The sequence below is a fragment of the Caretta caretta genome, chromosome 11, assembly GCF_965140235.1.
Source record: "Caretta caretta isolate rCarCar2 chromosome 11, rCarCar1.hap1, whole genome shotgun sequence".
In the NCBI taxonomy this organism is placed as follows: Eukaryota; Metazoa; Chordata; order Testudines; family Cheloniidae; genus Caretta; species Caretta caretta.
In genome coordinates, this window is record NC_134216.1 from 57573953 (window position 1) to 57592237 (window position 18285).

Consider the following 18285-nt stretch of genomic DNA (forward strand, 5'->3'; position numbering starts at 1 on the left):
CATTTCTGAGAACAAAAAGGATACTCTTTCACAGTGAATCAGGCAATTCACAGAAGACAGCACATGTGCTTTAGGTAAAAGGTCGCATTTTGCCTTTTATATTGAGTACTTGCCGGTATGGTGACACATCACACACAGCTGGGCAACAGAATTTGATTTCCAGGCAGCCATGGTAAGGCACAGGGTACGCGGGGTTGGCTTATTACGCATAATATGTGGGAATGGTTTCAAACTGCAGCGCCATCTTTTCCCATAGCAAGCAATGGGTTGGGCTTCACATTTAGAAGGAGGGGCTGCTGTTTTCAGGTGGATGTGCAGCACCCACCTCCCCCCACCCCACTGTGTGGCTATTCTCTGGGATGATCCCTTCACCCCTCCCCCTGCCTCGAAGCTATTCTCCAGGATGATGATCCCTTTTAGCCAAGTGCAAACAGCCCAGCATGAATGGGGTCCTTTTACTGTTCCCTTACAAAAATTCCCCTCTTTCAACCAGGTGACCATGAATGCTATTACTCTCCTGAGGCTAACACAGAAAGATATAGACTGAATGTTGCTTGAATGTGACCAAAACCCAGGACCATTTGCTGCCATGCTTTGTGCTGCAATGATTCCAGAATACTTGCTACTGGCTTGCCATGGTAAAGTGTCCTACCGTGGAGGACGAAATAAGGCAGCCCTTCCCAGAAACCTTCTGCTAAGGCTTTCAGAGTAACTCCAGGAGAGCTTGATGGCGACGTCCTGGAAGGATTCCTGCACCATTCCCAGACATGTGAACAGACTTTTCCAGTAGCTGTACTGGCCATGAATGCATCCCAATTCTTCAGGGCAAATCAAACATTAAACACTATTGCTTTTAAACCCTGTACTGTAGTTACAAATGTGCACTCACCAGAGCTGCCTTCTCTGTCTTCAGGGTCGGGGATCCCGCCTTTGGACGGTATTGGGTCCAGGGTGATGAAAAGGTCCTGGCTGCTGGGGAGAATGGATTCACCACTTGCCTGCAGCGCATTCTTCTCCTCCTCTTCCTCATCCACAAAATCCTCCTCCGTGTTGCGTGTGACTCCCCCCTTGCAGGTGTCCATGGACAGTGGTGAGGCAGTGGTAGGGTCCTCCCCACTAGATGGCCATGCAGCTGATCATAGAAGCGGCACGTATGGGAGTCTGACCCGGAGTGCCCGTTTGCCTCCTTTGTCTTTTGGTAGGCTTGCCTGAGCTCCTTAACTTTCATGCGGCACTGCTGTGTGTCCCTGTTGTAGCCTCTCTTCATCATGCCCTGTGAGATTTTGACAAATATATTGGCATTTCTTCTTTTTGCTCAGAGTTCTGCGTGCACAGATGCTTCTCCCCATACAGCAATCAGATCCAGTGTCTCCCTTTCGGCCCATGCTGGAGCTCATTTGTGATTCTAGGGGGACTGCATGGTCACCTGTGCTGCTGAGCTCGTCACACTGACCAAACAGGAAATGAAATTCAAAAGTTCCCAGGGCTTTTCCTGTGTACCAGGCTAGTGCATTGGAGTTCAAAGTCCTGTCCAGAGTGGTCACATTGGAGCACTCTGGGATAGCTCGCGGAAACTAATACTGTTGATTTGCATCCGCACTACCCCAAATTCGACCCAGCAAGGTTGATTTTAGTACAGAAGTTGATTTTAAGAGCCCTTTAAGTTGACGGAACGGGGTTGGTTGTGTGGATGCATCCATTTAAAAATTGACCTAAGGTGGCTAAATTCGATCTAACCCCATAGTGTAGACCAGGGCTAAATACTAAATATCTATCTTAAAAGAACGTGCAATAAAGGAACATGTTCCTAATTGAAAACAGTGAGTAGCTAACTTTTCATTTTGTTTTATTTGTAAAATAAATTATCTGTGATACTTTCTATTATCTAAGCTTACACCAGGAGTGCCATGTAAGGAGCTCCTGGTTCCCAGTCATCTGCTCATAATACTAAACAATGACTCTCTACTGACTGCTAGATTGAAATTGTGACCTGTTTGCCTGGGTCAGGGGAAAGCAGCATCCTGTATTCTCTATCACAGCACACACACAAGCCATTGGAGCTTCTCACAAAAGGAAAGAGAACGTTCCCCCATGCCCAACACCATTGCAACTTGGGATGCATATTGTCACCATCTTTCTCCCAGCCTTCAGCATTTTTATATTATAAATGTAAAGAAGCTTTTATATCTGAGAGGATTTCTCATTGAAATAACGTTTGCATGTGTGATGACATAGAAAGGGGTTGTCGGCTGAGTGAGGGTCTGATTCAACTCCCACTGCAGTCTGTGGAAACTTCAGAGGGGAATTGCATCTGGCTCTAAATTAGTATATTTTATGACTTCTGCATGGAGCAAGGTACAAGGCTCTATTTTCTATCTTCTACATGTATTACAGTCACAATTCTAATGGGAATTATGTTCTCTGCATTTAGTGGCAATTAATAACTGGCTGGTGTAAAGGTGCTCAACCCTCACATTTCCCGGCTTAGTCATTAAGTGTCAGGAAATTCCTGACCCAGGGGTCTGATTAATTAAGAAATGAGTTTAGGAAACTGGAGAGAGATGGAGCTTTCTGATAAGCATGTTGTCACTGAGCTTTATGTCTAGAGTTTGGACTCTGGGTGTTGTTCTTCAGGGCGCTGGTTAGCTATCTGATCCTAACCTCTCCCACAGTCTCTTCACCTCCTCACTCCAACTGCCCTGCATCATCCACTCTTTCCTTCCTACCCTTTTCTCTCCTGTCTTTTCCCCCTCCTTTCCTTTGTCCTTTTAAAATAACCCCATCCAAACTAAATCCTACCCAAAGATTTAATAAAAACAGCCACTTGGAATTAACCTGATACAAGCAGAGTGAGCGTGTTATACCCCTTTCCCTTACTCTGTCTTTTACACTTGCATTGTAAGCTTCTTAGGACCTGGACTACATGCTACAGTCTGCACAATGCTTTGCACAGTGGGGCCTCATTCTCATTTAGCCCTCAAGCACCACTGTAATAAAATATCAACAAACTTAAAAAAACCCCAAACTAATTCTCTTGTGTGCAAAATCTGTATTTTGAACTCTGCCCTGTACTTTGATTGCATTTATTTAGGGAAAAATCTCTCAATATCTGATACTACTGTAATACAATAGTTTTAGAGCTGGTATGAGTGCAAGACCCTTTAGGTCGCAGAAGTTGCAATCACTTACACTAGGGCCACGATAAACTCCTCCTTGCAGCTTGGAGGTGCAGTTTGAACCCTCTACACTAGGAGGCAGGGTATGCCCCACTGGTTCTCCCTGGCAGCGTGACAGAAGGGGTTAGCACTACTTGCCCTCCTTTAGACTCAGGAGGTAAAGGGTGGCTTTGAGGTATGGGGTGGGGGGCTTCCTGTGGAAACAAGGGAATAGATTTGGCTGGACCTTGTCTCAGTAACCCATCTAGAACCAGGCGTCAAGCTCTGTCCCTTCTGCCAACAACTGAACTAAACCAGAGGCAATCAAGGTTCCGTTCTGAATTATTCCCTGTATTTTTATTACAGTTCATAGAGTGCACCTGGACCAAATCCTGCACCCCCTACTCAGTCCGAACTTCCGTGGAGTAGGGCTGCAGCATTTGGCTCTTGGGGGAAATAAGTGACTGGTTAATTTCAGGTTTCAGAGTAACAGCCGTGTTAGTCTGGATTCGCAAAAAGAAAAGGAGTACTTGTGGCACCTTAGAGACTAACCAATTTATTTGAGCATAAGCTTTCGTGAGCTACAGCTCACTTCATCGTATGCATCCGATGAAGTGAGCTGTAGCTCACGAAAGCTCATGCTCAAATAAATTGGTTAGTCTCTAAGGTGCCACAAGTACTCCTTTTCTTTTGACTGGTTAATTTAAGTGTCTCTGCTGTCGGAACGCCTTGTGGATGGGCGCTAGAGGGCGCTGGTGTTGCTGAAACCCATCCCAGTCGTGCGGCTGGCTGGACCGAGCTAGGATTCAGCTTCTCTCCTTCACCCAAGTTGTAAATGTCCCGGCGCGGAGCCTTCCGCGGCGCCTGCTTGTTCTCTCCGCTGATCAGAAACTAAGCGCCGGTGGCTGCAGCTCTTTGATTCTTTACAAACGTAACCGAGAAGGTCAAGGCGGAGTCCCAGGCTCCCGCAGCCCGAAACTTCTCCCACTGGAGTCTAAGGTGAAAACTCCCCCTGACTTCGCTGGGAGCAGCAGGCTCTGCTCTCGGAGGCGAAACGGGGCCAGGTCAAAGCACTTATTCCGTAGGGAGAAAGCAGAAATGAATTATATTCGTATCCGGAGCCCATTCCCTGCATTCCCACCTCTGTCGCCCTTGTGAATGGCCTGGGCAGAATTCCCCCTTCCCCCCCGCCCCCCACGCCATACAAACGGAAGCTGCTCTACGCGATCGTTTACATTGATAATCTGAACGGTGTTGAGTCGGGCCTCCCAGTCCCCTCTTCAACCTGACACGGGGGTCCCACCTGAGCCTGGGCGAATGTCCGTCTAGCGGTATCTTTTTCATACACATTAGTTTATTTAGTGTTAGTTTTGAACGGTCTCACTTTTAATCCAGTTCAGCGACAGAGCTGTTTCATACCTTTCACCCGCCCTGATCATCCCCTGCACAGTGAACATAACACCCCTACAACCTCCTCTAAATGGGCGCTTACTGGGATTGCTAGTTTGCACGATTTGGAACCTTTTCTCCTGGTTTCCCCCCCTACTGGCGTATCTTTAGTGTGACACGGTCAAATTTCAAAGCATCCCAGAAACGTCCCTGTAGTTGTATCTTTAACCCTTCACGCTCTGATGACCACAACTCTAATACAAGCTCACCCTCTCCTCTCTTTTTAACTTCCCTAAACCATGCCTCTCTCCTGGGTACTTACTCTCCTTACGTGACTGCTCCAGCACAAATGCACGCTCTGCTCTGACAGCAAGGCTGGGCTGACTGGGATTTCTGGCTTGCAGGGGCAACTAGCCTTCTTCCCCCTCCCTTCTTCGCTGCCCTCTTTAACCGCCCCTGATCCCACTTCAACACGTCGTGTGTGTGTGTCATCGACAGTTGAATGTACCCCTTCGCTGGGACTCCCAGCTGAGCCCACATTCCACTCTGCCCCATGGCCACACCCCCCGGCGGTTACGATTGGGCGCCCCCGGCCCCATCGGCAAAGCGGCTCCTGTGCTGAGTGGCCCGGCTCCCTGTTTGTCAGCCTGGCCTGTCAAAACACGCCTGGCTCTGTCACAACAGAGGAGTAGCGGCGCGGCGCTTCTTGCTCGCGGGCGGGCTGCGGCGAACCCCGGGCGCTGCGCTTCTGCCTTGCCCACGCGCCCAGTCCCCTGTGTTCTGCCTGGCACAAGCGGGGCGTGCGCCCGCCCTTTCCCCTCCGCTCCGAGGGAGACCCTCCCCCGCGCCGCCGGGGCGGCCGCCTTGGCGGGGCGGCATGGCCACCTCCCGCTGCAGAGGGAGCCGGGCTAGCAATGACTCCTCCTGAGAAAGTTGTTGCCGCCGCCGCGGTGCCCTCGGAGGAGAGGCTGGAGATCCTCGCCCCGCAGCCCCGTGTCCCCCGCCGTGTCGGCGCCTGCCCCGGGGGGCGCTGAGCCGGCGCGGGAGGGCGATGGCAGAACGCGCGGGCGGCAGGGAGCCGCCGGCGGCGGCGGGTCGTGCCCTGCCCGCGGCGCCTCACAAGGGCGAGGGGGAAGGCGAGCTGTGGCCAGAGCCGGTATCCCTGGAAATCCCTGCGGTGGCTCCAGGCAGGAGACGGGAGCGCCGCAGCGGACTGGCGATGGCGGGAGCCGCCGAGCGCTTTCCCGGCAGCCTGGGGACCGCGGCGGGGGCAGCGGCGGATCCCGAAAACAGCCTCTTGGAAGCTGCCAAGGCGACCCCTCGCAGGAGCAGTATTATCAAGGTAAGGCGGGCAGCCCCCTGCGCCTTTGGGGAGCGGCACGCGTGGACCCCTTGGCACGTGCCCCCTGGGTGAGGAAGCTGCCCTGAATCCGAGCGGGGCGTGCACAGTCACCGAGAGGCACCGGGGCGGTTTCTCTTCACAAGCCAATCTCCCTTCTTGGAAAGGGGGGTGCCTTGTTGGGAGCAGCTGTTGACGGGGAGCACAGAAAGTCTCTCACTTCAGCCAGCCAGCCCCCCGCCCCCAGCTAATAGTTTTGCGGGATACGTTTGCCCAGTTCTCAGCTTTCCATCGCTCCCTTTCCCAGTGGTTCTCAACCTATGGTGTGGGTACTGCGGATGGTTTGCAGATCACTTGGTGGTCGCCTGTGGAGCGCTGGCTGGTCACATAATATTGGCTCTTCTCATTCTTCCCTCCCCCTGCTACCTAGCATTAAAAGAAGCTTAAAAACTTTTCTAATATGCCTCTTTCGTGTTGTCGCTATTGTAGATGCCACAGCTGTGTGAATGGGTAGAGATGGTTGTGCCTGGGATGGGATGAGAGGTGGCCCACACAATACAAAATGGGAAGAGATGGCCCCTAAGGCACTCTCGTATTACAATGTGGTCTGTGCTATGAAAAAGCTTGAGAGGCCATAGCCCATATGCAGACTTTCAACTTCTCATTTCTGGAAGGTATTTTTAACTGTTAGGGTAAATTATGCTGAAGAATTAGGAGCAATCCAGGAATGGATGGATTGCGGGTAAGAATGAAAAATGTATAGATGCAGAAACAAATAGGAGAAGCAACATTGCACCTTATTAAAATGAACATAAACAGAATTATGAAGGGAGGAGTACTAGAGAGGGGACCTATCCCTCCAGCTTTTAGCCTGCAGAGGACAACACTGACTTTGTTTTCCCCCTTCCCATCCACCCAGAATTGTATCCTGCAGGAGGGGAAGCAACAGAGAGATGACCAGGGACCGATTTAAGCTCTTAGCTTGTACAGCAAATCTCAATTAATGCTCCCCTCTGTCGCTGTCAGCTGCTGATCTGTTGCTATTGAGCTGAGTGGCTGAACAGGCAAGAATCTGGGGAGTGGGGGAGAAAAATGTGGGATGGGCCAGGGTGGCTGCTGAGCTGGCTGGGAAGGAGATAGAGTAGCCATCCCCCCTCACTCTACATTACCAGCAGCAACAGCTTCTCCTCCCCTCCCTTTAGCAGATCTAGGAATGAGGGAAGGCAGGTACAGCACAAACCATTCACATATAACAGCTTTGCGCACAGATAATACACTGTATATTCACAGTCTGTTTCTAAGGTACATACAGTGGCCAGTTATATACACACACATTTTTTGTGTGTGCTCCAAACTGGCATCTTCAGCACTTGTGTGAAATGGAACTGATTGTGTAATATCGTGTGTAAATACACACACGTACTTGTTTATTTTCCAAACCTTCTAAATAAATGCTAAGGGTGCGGACTACAGGGGCATCTGCTGTGTTGAAGAACACCGGGTGGTATATCTGGACAACAAATATCTTGCAGTAGCTTATTGTTTTGTGGTTTGCGGATTTCACAAAGAGATTGTTTTCAGGATGTGAACTTGGATAAAAAGAGGAAAAGACCTCTGTTGTTGTTGCAAAAGTATCAGAAAAACAGTTGGTTAGAAACAACACAGATGCAATCGCTTTATCAGATAAAAGGAAGATTTTATTGAGTGGGCTATAGGCATACACTTAAAATGATTAAATTGGTTTATACTAATTTTGTTAATGCTCACATGAAAGTGGACATCTTCAAGATACTATTTCCAATTTACGGACTTGATGCTGTCCTTATTCACATGAGCAGTCCCATTGAAGCCAAAAGTATGTGGGTGGCAGGACTGGGCCTGTTATTAATGCCGGAGAGAAAGTAATGGAATTCGGGGAATTCTGGTCACTTTATGTGACCAACAACTGTTACCACCAAACAACAATGTAAATATCTTGTTTGAAAAATACACGTGATTTCTAATTTCATGTGATGAAGGGCCCAGGCCTGCACCTACAGAAGACAATGGAAATTTTGACATTGATTTCAATGGAAATTTATTCAGTTGAATGTAACATGTTTGCAAGTAGGCTTAAACTCAAACTTCTTATTTGAGACTGCATTTTTTTGGTATGGTTCTTGGTAATGTTTGCTAACTTCACAATAGGGCAAGTTTTGAAATAGCAATAACGTTTTTTGTTTTGCAACTCATCATTATTTTTATGTAACATTTGTGAAGAACTTGAAGGCAGAATAAATAGGTTCAACCTTGACAGTTCTTTCACTCTTGCTTAGAAAAATACGCAGTGACACAAATAAATTAAATTACCGGTATGTTTAAAAGCTGAATGCATTCCAGATTGCTAGGCAATACTGTTTGCTTCGCATCCTCATTGTTACAGTTAAATTAACAGGTTCAATTTTGATCCTAAAATCCTTGACTATCTATTTGTTGTAATCTGGTAGAGAAGTCTCCCAGGTTCCATTTATATATTCAGTTTAGCTTTTAAGAAAGACCTCAAGGAAACAGAATTACTATTTTTATATACTGAACTAAGTGGTCCCTCGTAATTATTTAAGTTGCACAATGAATCCTAGAGAGACGAATTTGTGCGCAGAATTCAGATGAGAGAGTTGAAGATGCACACTAAAGGCTGTTTAATAGATATGTGTCAATGATATCCGTATATCTCCTTGGTTCTTTTGGCCTGGTTAGGACTCGAGAAGACAGGAGTCAGAAGTAGACTTTGCACTTGGGTGAGGAAAAAAAAGACTTCAGCTATGGTTGACCCCTGTGCAGGGGGAGGATCCTGGCACCCTTCATTCTTGTGTACTTGAACAAAAACTGGACAAAAATCTAGCCCAAGGCAAAGCAGTAACAAACATTCATGCTTAGCTCTAGGTACTTTATATGTTCATTCTTTTTCATAAATGAAGCATTCAGAGTTGGATATTAAGGTTGTGATTTCCAGAGGAAGTGTAAGGGAGTTAAATGCCTAATTCCCTCAGGCTCCTTTGAAATATTCCGGTGTAAACTACTAATCTGCATCAAATTTGTCCGAATCCAGCAAAGCACGTAAGCATGTGTGTAACTTTCTATAAGCATTCACTAAAAGCAATCAATTGAATTCAATGGGACTATTCAGGTGCTTAAAATTACACACGTGCTTAAATGCTTTGATGGACTAGGGTCATGGTTCTTGGAGTATGTACTCCAACACTTTCCTTTTTCTCTTGAAGCTTGTGTAAAGGCTTCACAAGATACATGATCTTGACCTAAAGTAAAGAGAACATCACTGACTTTGCAACTTTAAAATTTCCATCTGAATCTCCCTGCTCCATAAGGTGTCACAATCATAGATACATTCTGATTAATTTCATGTAGCTTTCACTTCAGGTTGAGGACATGCAAAATTGCAAAAAACTGATATTACAATAATCCTCTGTTTTGACTTATTGTGATATTGGGACTAGTTACAAAGAATTAAGTTTGTTTTCCCACAGGATTCCCTTATTTAGTGTTTATAGAAAAGCAGTTTGAAACCCAGTTTTTCTTTGGTATTGTCCCATTGCGTGATTCTGGGAGTGGCTTTCATTTATTTTGGAGTAAGAATTAAATGGGTAATTTTGCCTGCATTTTCCAAGACTTTTTAATGTTTTAGGAAAAGCTCTCCAGCTATCGAATATGTATTGTTATATAGAATCAACATTTTAAAAATAATTAATTTACCGTCACAGGGTTTTCAGATGAAGAATTTTCATATGCAGGAAAATTAATTGTTTAAACATTGCACATTAAATAGCAAAATGAGTTTTACAATCTTACTTTTATTATTGTGTTCATAAATCTTTAAATCTAAATAAGCTTGAATGAACAGAATCAGAATGTTGTTCCATTGCTTTCTTTAAATTCTTTTTTATCAGCTGAAAAGAGAGCTGGAGTTGAGAAAGTGATAGAAACGTTCACAACAGTCATTCAAAGACCACAGTGAAGTGTCTGTGTAGTTCTGTAGAGGCCACTGGACTGGATGGGTGAAGGGATTGGTAATAGGATCCAGTACCTGGTCACTGGTTTAAAACCAGCTCAGGGTGATTGCGCCCGAAAATCTTGATTCTCTGATGCCTGTTTTGTAGCCTATGGGAAATGAGTTGGAGGCATTTTTTTAATGACCTTATCCTGCTCCTGTTGAATTCAATGGGAAAGTTCCTATTGACTTCAGTAGTGTGAGGTCAAGGCCTTAGCACATGGGTGGAAAATAAATTGTAAAAGAATCCCAGTACTTTCTTTGAGCTTGATTCTTCAGGGCTTGGCCCCAATCCACCAAAGCATTTAAACGCATGCTTAATTTTAAGCATATGAGTAGTCCAACTGAACGAGGAGTGTTCAAGTCATCCATCTTTACTTTAGTCAAAGTACATTCTTTTAAAATTAGTTTTAGTAGCCACCTTTTGGATCTCTGTGTCAAATTCAGAGGTAGCATAAGAGGGTGCATCTCCATGCAAGCTAGTGGAGTTGTTTGCATCAGTGGAGTGTTTTGACCTAGGGTTGCCAACCCTCCAGGATTGGCTTGGAGTCTCTGGCAATTAAAGATTAATCTTTAATTAAAGATTATGTCATGTGATATCTCCAGGAATACATCCATCCAAAATTGGCAACCCTAGTTTGACCTCCAAAGGATATTTGCTTTAAAGAACTGAGTACAGTCTTAAATTAAAAAAAAAATTCTCTGCAGCAAATTAAAATGGACTTATACTGTAAGTAAAATATTAACCCTTTTGGATAATGTCCAATGTGTTTAAGGTCTGAATATTTGTCCTTGGACATGTTCTCTCTCATTTAGAGAGAGAGGAAAATAGTTTTTCTTTTCATTCAAATTTTAACTTGCTAACCTCTTATTTACAATTCTGTAGATGATGGGGGGACTTTTAAAAGGGCATAAATAGGAAATAGAAATATTGACTTTGTACATCTACCTCCTTTTCAGGAATCCTTTCATTTAAATCAGTTCTGATTTGGCCTTGAAAAAGAAAAGAGAAAATAATAATTGTTTATATCAGGAATTTCACCCATAGATCTCATAAATCATTATCAAAGCTTATTTGGGAGAATTTTATGCGAGTCCAAACTTTGTAGACAGGTTCAGTGACATTAATTTAAGAGGCTTATTTGTATTCAGCCACTCTACTTCACAATTAACTTTAATAAGAATTATAATCATGCTGTGACCAGGTCCATAGCCAGGGAGTTTGCTTTCCTGAATTTCAACAAGGAAAGAAAAAGCTGAAATGCAACAGGGAGGAATTCCAGCTGCCCTCCCCCCATTTCACCCCCCCCAAGTGTAAAAGGAGTAGTAAGGACCTATGTTTCTATACTACTTCTATATAACCTTTGGCAAAAGACAAGTGTGAAATACTATGTCATACGTTAAAGACCAGAGCCTGTAAAGCAGACAACTCCCATTGATTTTTTTCGTGTGCATGATATTTCAAATTCCATTATAACTCGAACCTCTTGAGATGCTTTAAACAAAAGAAGTAAAACAAAAGATTATTTGTCTAAACATCAGTAATTTTGTGATTTTAGTATGTGTGCAAAGGTGACAAATGAGGCATTATTTGGAGAGCAAGAGAGAAATATTGTTTATTACTTTTACACCTGGTTAAAAGTGATGGTTATTTATTATTTGTAAAAGCGGTAACACCTAGGGGCACCCATTGAGATTAGTTTCCCACTATGCTAGGTGTTGTACAAACCCATAATAAGAGACAGTCCCTGTCCTGAAGAGCTTACAGTATAAACAGACCAAAAACACAGCATGGTATAAAGGAAGTATTACTATCCCTGTTTTACTGAAGGGGAAATGAGGCACAGAGACGTAGGGACTTGCCCAGGGTCGCATTGGTTAAATTACTCTTGGATGCTTTCAGTAATTTTTATCCCTTCTGGTGAATTATCCATGGCTAAATCAAAATTAATTGTTTGCAGATTGAAAGTATAATTGCAGTTTTCCTACCCTTCCTCAGTAAGGAGGATAGAAAATGGAGTTAAAAAGGGAGAGGTTGCTTCTTAGTATTTAGTGCTCTTGCCTGTAAGGCTTCTCAGCATAAAACTCTCAGTGAAGTCAGTTGTTATTATTATTTTCTTTCTGGAATTGGAAGTATAAATAGTTTAATAAATTGATAGGAAGGTTGTCCACTTATGTAATCCCCAACTATATCTTTTCTGAAATACTATGCAACTTTTTGCAAAGACATTCCTCAGAGGCATCTCAAACATATATCCCTGCTCTTCCTACATTAACTGTATACTTTTGGAACTGTATTTCTTCCCCTTCCCCATAACAGAAGGACATCTTTGTCCAATTATGTCCTAATCTAAGACATAGGTCCTTGTTATATTGATAAAAATGGACTTTGCATATAAAGCTGGGGGAGAGGGAAGGAAGGGACAATATTATCAGAGTTCCTTAGTCATTGTGGTAGTGAAAGACCACTCCTAACTTCAATGTGATACTTTCAAACATTGCCTTGGTCTGTTTCCTACTTACAGATGTTTCTTCAAGGCTCAGTCTGACACTCCTTGCACAGATGATATGCTGGACTGGTCTTCTTCCTATTCTGCCTTCAGTAGTTTGCAGGCAATTTTCAAATCCAGGAAAATTATTTAAGTGGCTGGCTAATATTGTTATGGCTATTTTACTTCAGGAAGCAATATTTATCCAACGGACATTTTTAGCTCTTATAAACCTCTGATAAAAGAATTTAAGGTTTTAATTCATTTTAGTTTGTGCTCTGAAGATAGTGCGGTGAGGCAGCTGAGATATTTGGCACATCTTTCTTTGCAACACAACGATATCTGAGGGAAAAACTTTTACTAAAAAGGAAAGTTACATTTCTCATGATTGTTTGTGTCACTGGAATTATTTAGTAACTTATTTTGCTGCTTGTACAATAAGTTTTAAATTTAGATGCCTTTTGCTAAAAGTCTAAATTTGAAAAAGTTTGTTAGAAGTAAATTTTGATAGCCATATAGTGATCGTACCACTACTTGCTTATTGTTCAGACCAATGTGAGAAAGTTAACAATGGAAAAAAAATTCTGAAAAGACAGAAACAGTCTTCCGGCATGGTCAGTAAAATGCTCTCTTTGAAAAGTAAGGATGTTTTTAGAGTTTCTTTCTATTAGACTCCAGAGAATTAGAGCATGACCGACTCTCATGCAACTTGTGCTCTATTTAATATATTTGTTTTATTTTAGATGCTTAATAATAACAACAATAATTCTTTAAACATTATAATAAAAGGAAAAGGACTTCACATATTCTCTTTGGGTTGCTAAGGTCGGTCTGCGAATATCTGTATACTATATTCACAGTATCTGTGACATTACACTGTTAATCCATATGTCCCAACAACCTGAATTGATGAGCTGGAGTTGCTGGGGAGCTATGCCAAATTCAGAATTTGTGTAAGCACTGCAGTGCAACATTATTGAAGTCAGTGATTTAGCACCTACTTACACTAGTTTTGTGTTTGACTTCTTGTCTTTTTATAGGACCCATCTTGGCTCAAGGTTTGCTTTTGGCAGGTGACTTGCTGATGTATGTGCAGAAAGTAATGCTCCTGAAAGTCAGTAGGCTTTCTCTGGAGGTGCTGTTTGTTATATATGATTCAGTCAGGGACTTGCCTGGTAATTCCAGATTATGGTAACTTTGATATTTTCCTAAAACTAAGGCTATGTAGATAAATTCTGCATTTTTTCTATATTTGTGGTAATAACATTGTTTTCAGTGAGCAGTATTTTGGTTCGAGAGAATTCTCATGCCAAATTGTATAGTGGTTGTGTGGTGGGTTTTTGTTTTGTTTTTTAGACACTCATATCTAGTTCCTCAAAGATGTTTAGGTGTCTAACTCCTATTGATTTCAATGGAAGTTATGGACTGAAATAGTTTTGGAGATTTGGGTCTCAAATTCTATGGTAGCAAGCATGGTATATGTGCTTAGAGAGGTATTGGATGGATCTCATCACGTATGTCCAGTATTTGGCTAATCTAGGGTCGTATCAGAACACATACTCTAAGGACCAAATCCTGCAGCCCTCACTGAAGCAAAGCTCACACTGATATAGAGCTGGTCAAAAATTTTTTAGATGGAACAGTTTTCTGTCAGAAAATGCAGTTTCATTAAGATCAAAATAAGTCCATGTAATGTATTGGTTTTGATGAAATTTTCAATGGGATGTTGAGACATTTTGAATAAGACAAAACGAAACATGTTAACCTTGTTTTGATTCATTTAATTTTGACTTGTACTAAAATATTACTTTTAATATTTACAGTTTTAATATAATATAAAAGTATAATCAAAATGATAAAGTCAAAATGAAGCATTTTTACCATATCAAAACAATTGGATGTTATCCAGATAAAATGTTTTGATGGGCCCAAATATATATATATAATTGTTTTAATTTTCATTCTCCACAAATTTTTGACATTTCAAATTCAGAATAGTTTGTTGAAGTGCTTATCTATGCAACACCATGATAGCTGAGATCAGCTGAAGCTGTCCCATTGACCACCCGTAAATCTGACCTCTTGAGAACTGGCAAAAGGATGCCCTCTGTGTAGGGACCTAAGCAAAGGAACTCAGTCCATCTGGTGTTCTGCCAGAACCTGAATTTGCAGGTCTTCATCTTTTTAACCAAGCACTTGTTTCATCTTGGGTGAAGACTGTGTAGGCTTTGCCATTTGATGGCTTTTCTTGGTAAGAGATAGCTATTATTTCTGCCAATAATATCAATGTGGTAAATAATGTTTGATTCATTTTTTCATGTATGTAAGGTGCCCAAAGGCCATTGCAATAGGTGCATAGTACATTATATAATAATGTCCCATTGGTATATTGGCACTGAGGGATTGGGCATCAGCAGAGGCATGCTTTATTTTGCTTACTAAGTACGTTAAGCAGCAGTTAATAAGGCTGTAATTGTTTACATTGGAGCAGCGCAGCAGAGTATTTCCTACAGCAACGTTTTGTGCATTTTGCAGCTCCAGTGAGATTAAGTCCATCTGCAACAGAAATATTTCATTTGAGTTAATGGAAATTTTTTTGTTCTCTGTTAGAGCCAGTAATGCATCCTTTGTGGTGAAACATCTTGCTAATCAAGTTTGCATACCAGATTAGCATAATGTTTTTATTGTCTTGTATGCACCTGGTAGGCTTAATTCATAGATACTAAGGTCAGAAGGGACCATTATGGTCAAGTAGTCTGACCTCCTGCACAACCCAGGCCACAGAATTTCACCCACCCACTCGTGGCAACACCTTAATATCTTCTGCAAAGAAATAGAGAGAGATGATTGATATAAATGTTTCAAAGCCATGTTTAATAGCATACTCTTTTTTTTTGGCACCACACTATTCATTCCCATGTGATCAGTTTGGACATGGAATAAAAATACAGTTTTAGGCACTACCTCCAGCTGGGTCAAAAGGCTAAGATAACTTCTGCAAAACACTAACTACTTTAAAGTAAGAAACATTTAAAAAGGTATTCTACTCTCCATTCATTGCTACTATAAGAATGGGTGTTAAAACTTAGATTGCAAAATCTTTCAGTCTAGCAAATATTTTGTTAGGGAGGCCATAAACCCAGGCAGATAAGACATTGGACTGGGACTCAGGAGACCTGGGTTCAGTTCATGGTTATGCTGCTGGCCTGCTGGGTGACCTTATACAAGTCTCTTCTCTCTCTCTGCTTGTTTCTCCAGCTGTAAAATGGGTATAATAATACTTATCTCCTTTGTAAAGGAGTTTGAGATCTACAGACTGGGAAAAATGCTGTGTAAGAGCTTGGTGGTATTAATAACATTGAGTTCTGCATATGTAATAATGTGGACCACTGTTTTTCAGGAACAGTACATTGTAGGGCAGAGATCATTTAGTTTCTTCGACCGTTTTCCATTTCAGAAATTGAAAATTACTGCTAATAGAAGTAAACTCATAATTTTTCCCCTAAATCATAAGTACTGAGATTATCACAGGTATTCCACTTGATTTTAGTTCATGATTAGCTTGTAAATTTATGAAGTTAAAAGAGTCATTGCTATGATTCTCAAAGCTCTTAACAGGTTCTTATTCAAATGACTGTAGGTAAATAGGCTAAATTTATCCCTGCTGTAATGCTATTTAAATCACTGACGTTAGACTGGGGGGAATTTGGCCCTTATGTGTTGGATAATGTGGATTAAAATTTTGGAAGCTACCTGATGCTAGGGACCTGTATTGAGACTTTAAATAGTTCTGGTTATAAATATGTACTCTGTGGGCTTGAGTCTCCTCTGAGTTACACCAGTCAGGAGTAGCTCTACTGAAGCCAGTTTACATGCTCGTGTAAATTTTTAAGAGTCGTTAATTATTTAATTCTAAAAGAGTTTAGCAGTTGATCAGATTACAGAGGTCCAAGAAATAGATCGTCCTTGCAGCCAAATCCTGACTCATGGTTACATATCACTTATTCCTCTGTAAAGGCATCTATATCCCACCTAAGCCTGCTCCCTAGAGGGCCGTTTGATTCTCAGCAGATTGAGCCTGGTGATTGTGTGGTCTGGAGTGGCTCCACATGCAGGTGGTATGGAGCCACACAAGGGAAAAGCTGATGAATTCCATGCTCCTGAAACAGCTGTTCACATCCAGCAATGTTTTCCTCTACCCGGAACCCACAGGATTACTGCATCCCAAGGCTGTAATGACCCCTGTTGAGTTGCTACAGAAGAAAAGGAGAGCGTCCTTGAACTATCACCTGAATGGTCACATTCCCTCTCTCTGAAAACAGGATCTTTTAAAAAATATATTTCAGGAGGTCTGTTTCCTTCACCCCATCTATCCATTCTGTTGATCTGGTGTCAAATTGGACCTGTAGTTAGGAGCTCCTCCTTTGGACTCAGCTCCTGGCTGTCAGCCAGCCACAGCCTGTGCACTGCCTCTTCACTATCATCTCCAACGGCCTAAGGACCAGAGTCTCTAGATGCCTGGTTGGTCATAGCCCTGCACCTTGTGTAATCATTTAAAATGCTTCCATCCTGATTTTTGTCTGCACAGGTGTAAATGTTTACCAAGGTGCAGGGCAAAGGAGAATCAGGACCAAAGACTCCTGGGAGGTTTGGCATCTATGTATCAGATACATAGCCATTTGAAGTGAGTGCCTCAAACAGTCATCAGACAGCTCCTTATTGATTTGATTGCTGTTTACATTTACACAACTTTTCGGTAACTCAGGGATTTATTAGTTTGTAGACCCAATTTCCATCAAGGTGAACAGATCTGTGGTTTTTCTTGTATCCATTTGGATCTATAAATTCATCGATTACCAGTATCCTTATATGCATTTTTTTAAAGTATGTATGGCAGTTACATTATGGCAAATTCATTAAGCCATACCAATATATTGGTAACTTGTTTTTGATTGTAAGTTACAGATGTCTTCATTTTATTTAACACTTCCAGATTGTGAGAAAACACAACAGAATGGAAATTGCTTACACAAAATGAGAGGGTGGGCTGCAGCATTTTGTGGCATTTGCAGGCCTCCGAGTGAAGAAAAAATGGCTGAGAAGTTATTCATTGCCTGTTCTGGCATGCCTTTTGTTGTACTGATATACATGCTATATGCCACCAAATATAACTGCTTTTCAGAAATTCTTTTCTGCCTGTTTTGGTGAGAGAAAGCATGAGTTCTGTAACATTAGATGTTTTTGATGTGTGTTTGTGGTGATGAGCCATCATGGGATAATGCATTAGATTACCCACTGGGAATCTTGTCACACAAACATAAGTGTGCTTGAAATTATGCTATTTCTAGTAGCTCAAATGACAAAATTGGCCCAGTGAACAGAAGACTGATTAATAAATGAAGAATTTCTGACATAGGGAGTTCCCCTCTGTTTCCTCTGGGGCAGAATTTTGTGTGTACACTGACCATTCTGAGTTCATATGGGAAAGGGTATAGCCAGCACTCTGATCAGTTTTTGTATATATAGTCTTCAGAGTACTGCCGTTTTCCTTTCTCACCCCATAATTTACCCATAGTGTCAATTCTGAGCTGATGTATACTTCATACTCCTATTGAAGTTAATGAACTCTCTGAAGGAAGACCTGCTGTTACACCAAAGGGCCACATTCATCCCAAATGTGAGCAGTGAACCTCTGATTAAAGTGCTTGGACCAAATTCAGCAGTGACTAACTCTAGTGTAAGTTACAACACACAACAGGTATATAGAAACCCAGTTATAAAGTGTCTGCAAAAAGAAGGGATGTCTCCTTTGAAGAACTGTAGGGGATTATATTACAATTTTTTTTTAAAAAATGTCAACCAGGGTTT

At 42.4% G+C, this 18285-nt stretch overlaps 1 protein-coding gene across 1 annotated transcript in view; it reads left to right on the forward strand.

Annotated features, from left to right (window-relative positions):
- Positions 1-5218: 5218 nt before the first annotated feature.
- PLCL1 (phospholipase C like 1 (inactive)) overlaps positions 5219-18285 on the forward strand; it is a 307264-nt gene continuing 294197 nt past the window's right edge. The window contains exon 1 of the mRNA XM_048869597.2: positions 5219-5886. Within this exon, the coding sequence (XP_048725554.1) occupies positions 5596-5886 (291 nt within the window). The 5' untranslated portion in view covers positions 5219-5595. The remainder of the gene's footprint in view (positions 5887-18285) is intronic.